The following is a 4,694-nucleotide window of genomic DNA, read 5'->3' on the forward strand; positions in this document are numbered from 1 at the left end:
CAATAGGACTCTGTGCTGACAATGCAAAGCCTGCTTAGGCTCTCTCTCTCTCTTTAAAAAAAAATCATATAACCTATAAAAATATTCTTATTAATGAAATTCTACATATATTTCAGCATATTGGGTGGTTGGAGTATTCTTAAAAGCTGTTCTTACAACAAAATGGATAGCACTATTCAGTGATAAATATCATTGATTTTGAACCCTATGGATATACTCAGTAACCATCAGATAAAGTATTATTTACTCAGTCTCTCAGTAACTGGATCCCACAAATGTCTTCAGACATGGGAAAGTATCTTTATATTAGCTGAAGTATGATGGAGCAGAAGTTGGAATGGAGAGAGAAAGTAGGCTTAATTAAACAAGGTTAAAATACTTTACATTTGCAAATTTTACAAAGATATATTACTTTGTTAGTTCATTGCTAAGGCCTCATTCGGGACCTTGAAAATGCAAATGAGGAGATTAAATCTTAAACTGCATTACCTCCAGATTATTTCTGCTTCTTTCTTTAAGAATATCAAAATTTCACTGGAAATCTCATATAAAAATGGAAGTGTACTAAAGGAAATCTGTGATACCATTGTGTAGATGAAATGAAGTCTAATATATCTATATTAATATTTATATAGCTTTTTAAAAATCAATGGATTTTTGAAGTTTATTTGAAGTTATTTGAAGTTTAATTGGCCATCACAGTATATGCATTTCATATGCATCTCTCTGGTTGAGAAGTAGAAGATTCTATCATTTATTTTAGTTTCAAGACCTGATGTGGGAATTATTTTTCTATCCCCGTTACAAAGAAATATTTATTTACGTTCTGTCTACAAATATTATAATTTGTTTAAGTGAACTACATTAAATCTAATAGCAACCTCTCTGTTTCTTCCCAGAAGAGCTAACTGGGCCAAAGTGGCTAAATGGGCCAACAGAACCTAACATCACTTACGGAGTTCATTCTGATGGGAGTCACAAGGCAGCCTGAGCTTCAGGTTCCCCTTTTTGGGGTCTTCCTAATCATCTATGTGATCACAGTGGTGGGCAACCTGGGTATGATCATCTTGACCCAGGTGGACTCCCGCCTACAAACATCTATGTATTTTTTTATCAAACACCTGGCTTTCATTGACCTTGGTAATTCTACTGTTATTTGTCCCAAGATGCTGGTAAATTTTGTTGTAGATAAAAATGTCATTTCTTATTATGCATGTGCCACACAGTTGGCTTTCTTCCTTATGTTCATTATCAGTGAATTTTTCATCTTGTCGGCCATGGCCTATGACCGCTACTTGGCCATCTGTAACCCTCTGCTCTACAATGTTATCATGTCCCAGAGACTTTGCCACCTACTAGTGGGCATTCCATACCTCTACAGTACCTTTCAGGCTCTAATGTTCACTATTAAGATTTTTACATTGACCTTCTGTGGTTCTAACGTCATCAGTCATTTCTATTGTGATGACATTCCCTTGTTACTTATGCTTTGCTCAAATGCACAAGAAATAGAATTATTGATCATACTATTTTCAGCATTTAATTTGATCTCTTCCTTGCTGGTAGTCCTCGTGTCCTACATACTAATTCTGATATCCATATTTCGAATGCATTCTTCAGAGGGAAGGAAAAAATCCTTCTCCACATGCGGGTCTCATTTGACAGTGGTGGTTGTGTTCTATGGGTCTCTACTATTTATGTACATGCAGCCCAATTCTGCCCACTCCTTTAATACTGATAAAATCGCTTCTGTGTTTTACACATTAGTGATCCCCATGCTTAACCCCTTGATCTACAGCTTAAGAAACAAAGAGGTAAAAAATGCCTTCCGCAGGGTCTTTAAGAATCAACACAAACTTTGTGTCTAACATTCAATATGGAAAATTGTTCTCAGAAACAACAATAAAAGCAAATGCCACTTGATTATCTAATAGATATAATTACATTCTTTTTGGCTACAGAGTGAAGACTAATTATAATGCTGAAAGAAATTATTTCTCTTATACTTAGCCAATATACTTATATCTGTTCAGTTTATGCTTTTGATCCTAATTGAATGCACTCACCCAAAACATTCCTTGCTTTTGATTCAAAGTTTCTTTTAGTTATCCCATAGAACTTCACATTATTCCTAATGGAAACTCTTATTAAATGCTGCATCAGTAAACTAAGTGTGTATTTGCTTCTTTCAAGTTTTTTTTTGGAGGGGGGGGATAAGTATCTTCTGAATTTTGTTTTCACTGTGCTTTCTGAATGCACAACAAAGTATAAGCAAAGCAAATCTTTTGTAGATAATGTAGGGTTGGATCATGATTTTTTAAAATTCATTCTGCCAATCCCTACCTTTGGAGAATTTAATATATTTACATCACAAGGTCTTCTTGAGTTTATGGTTCAACACTAACCTGGGCATGCCTATAGTGAAAGTCCACAGGTGGGTTAAAAGAATGAGCATGGAATTGTGAGCTGAAGAATTCCAGAATCACATAGGGCAGGAAGACTTGAGAATTTGAGAAAGCCAGAGTGTAGAATCAATGTTAAATATCTAGGCATCCAGTAGAGATCTCAGAGGTAAAAGCTACTTTAGACTCCTGTTCATATAGTTTGAAAACAAGTCTCAGGGCACCTTCATGGCTCAGTTTGCTAAGCATCCTACTTCGGCTCAGGTCATGATCTTGCTGTTCATGGGTTTGAGCCCCGCGTTGGGCTCCATGCTGACAGCTCAGAGACTGGAACCTGCTTCATCTGCTTCAGGCTCTAGGCTCTGAGCTTCAGATTCTCTGTTCCCTCTCTCTCTGCCCCTTCCCTATTCACACTCTGTCTCTCTCTCTCAAAAATAAATAAGCATTACAAAAATTAAAAACTATAATCCCAAAGATTTAAGAAGCTAAAATTATTCTAAGCAGGGTAAACAGAAAGGAAAGTACATCAACATCACAATCAAATTTCCAAAAACCAATGATAAAGAGAAATCTTTAAAAACAGAGATGAAAGATACTTTATGAACAGATGAAGAAAAGATTTACCACGGATACATTGTCAGGAACAATACAAGTCATGAAACACTGCCTTATGTTAACCCATAATTACATATCTAGTAAAAATATCTTTGGATAATGGATGTTGTAGTATCCAATATCGCATTATCTTTTTCTAGGAAGTCATTCTTTCATTTACTCTTGCATAGCGTGTGTGTGTGCACGTGTGTGTGATACACCTAATATGTGCATGAACTGAAATGCTGACCAAAACCTATTTATGATTTCCAGTGTTTAGTGATATTGTATAATTTATTCATTCAGTGAGACACCTGTACAAAACACTTTTGATCTCTCCCAATGGGATGTTCCAGGAATAATTTCAAAGACACATGGTACTGTCCCTCAAGTAATTACGTGCAATTGTTTTTTTAAATTCTGGAGTCAGATTAAAACTTTAACAAAATGAGTCTCAAGGGGCCAGGAAAATGTTTAAATACATTCTGCAGTAACCAGTGAGAATTAAAACAAAAAAAGTCACAGTTCATTCTCCAGCAAGGTGAGCAGAAAACATTGGTCCTTGAAACTGTAAGGACGTACAACTTAAACTGGGTCATCACCAAAATCTTCAAGGGCATTATGCTCTGCAAAATTGTTTTTTCTTTTGCAAGATACTTTTCTGCCATTAAGAGGATTAATGTGTGGGGGTGATCTGTTATATCCTCTGCGGTACTCTCAGGTGCCCGCCTTTGTGGTCAAATAACTTAACTGCTTCTGTCATTTATTTTAACAAGAATCTTTCTGTATCCTTATTTACCTGCTGTTACTCCTGTCTAACTTGTCATTTCCTATTGACTCAGGGTGACCTTAATAGAAAGACTGCTATTGTGTTTATGAGAATATATTCTGAAGGCAGAATCACGTTTTTGAATTTTGACTCCATCACTTATTATCTGAGTGGCCTTAGTTAAGTCATTTCCTTGATGTTCAGATGGCTATGGACCTACTATCTACTTCCTAAAATTACTGTATGCATCATATGAGTTAATATAAGTAAAGTGCTGAGAAAAGTGTCCAGCACATAATGAGTTCTCTATCCGTGCTTGATATCCATTTGTATTCTTCTTTCACTGGACCTCTTTAGATGCATCTCCATTAAGAATTCATAAATAATTACAATGGCCAGATCCATGTTAGTGCAAAAGGAATGTATAATTGAATCATTGAATAACTGATTTACTAGGCAGAAACACCAGATGAGACAAGTGTGAACATGATATAAATAACAATATTCTGAATTTAACACAGTACAGCATTAGATTCTGTACAGGGTAAATAATTGAGCAGTAATGTGAGAATATTGAGACATATATTTAATATCAAAGGTTTCCTGAACACCACCTGTTGCATCATTCCATCAACCATTTAGAAAGATTTCTTTTTTATGTCCTCTTACTTTAAACAGATATGATTATTGTCAACAAGGTAAGGTTTATGGTTTAGCTGTAGATATTTTCTTTCTTTGCTTCAAAATTTTAAAAAGGTGACATATAGGGATTCCCAGGTGGCTCAGTTGATTAAGTATCCGACTTCAGCTCAGGTCATGATCTCACCATTCCTGAGTTCAGTCTGCGAGTTGGGCTCTGTGCTGACAGCTCAGAGCCTGGATCCTGTTTCAGATTCTGTTTCTTCCTTTCTCAATCTCTCTCTCTCTCT

The 4,694-nt window shown here is 35.8% G+C and overlaps 1 protein-coding gene across 1 annotated transcript; it reads left to right on the forward strand.

Moving 5' to 3' along the window:
* The first annotated feature begins 926 nt into the window (after window positions 1–926).
* Window positions 927–1,868, forward strand: OR8K5 (olfactory receptor family 8 subfamily K member 5). Its single transcript, XM_077778958.1, has one exon. It carries the CDS (start codon window positions 927–929, stop codon window positions 1,866–1,868), a length of 942 nt encoding a protein of 313 aa, XP_077635084.1.
* Window positions 1,869–4,694: the final 2,826 nt, after the last annotated feature.

The sequence above is a fragment of the Crocuta crocuta genome, unplaced genomic scaffold (genome assembly GCF_008692635.1).
Source record: "Crocuta crocuta isolate KB4526 unplaced genomic scaffold, BGI_CrCroc_1.0 scaffold511, whole genome shotgun sequence".
NCBI classification, from domain to species: Eukaryota; Metazoa; Chordata; class Mammalia; order Carnivora; family Hyaenidae; genus Crocuta; species Crocuta crocuta.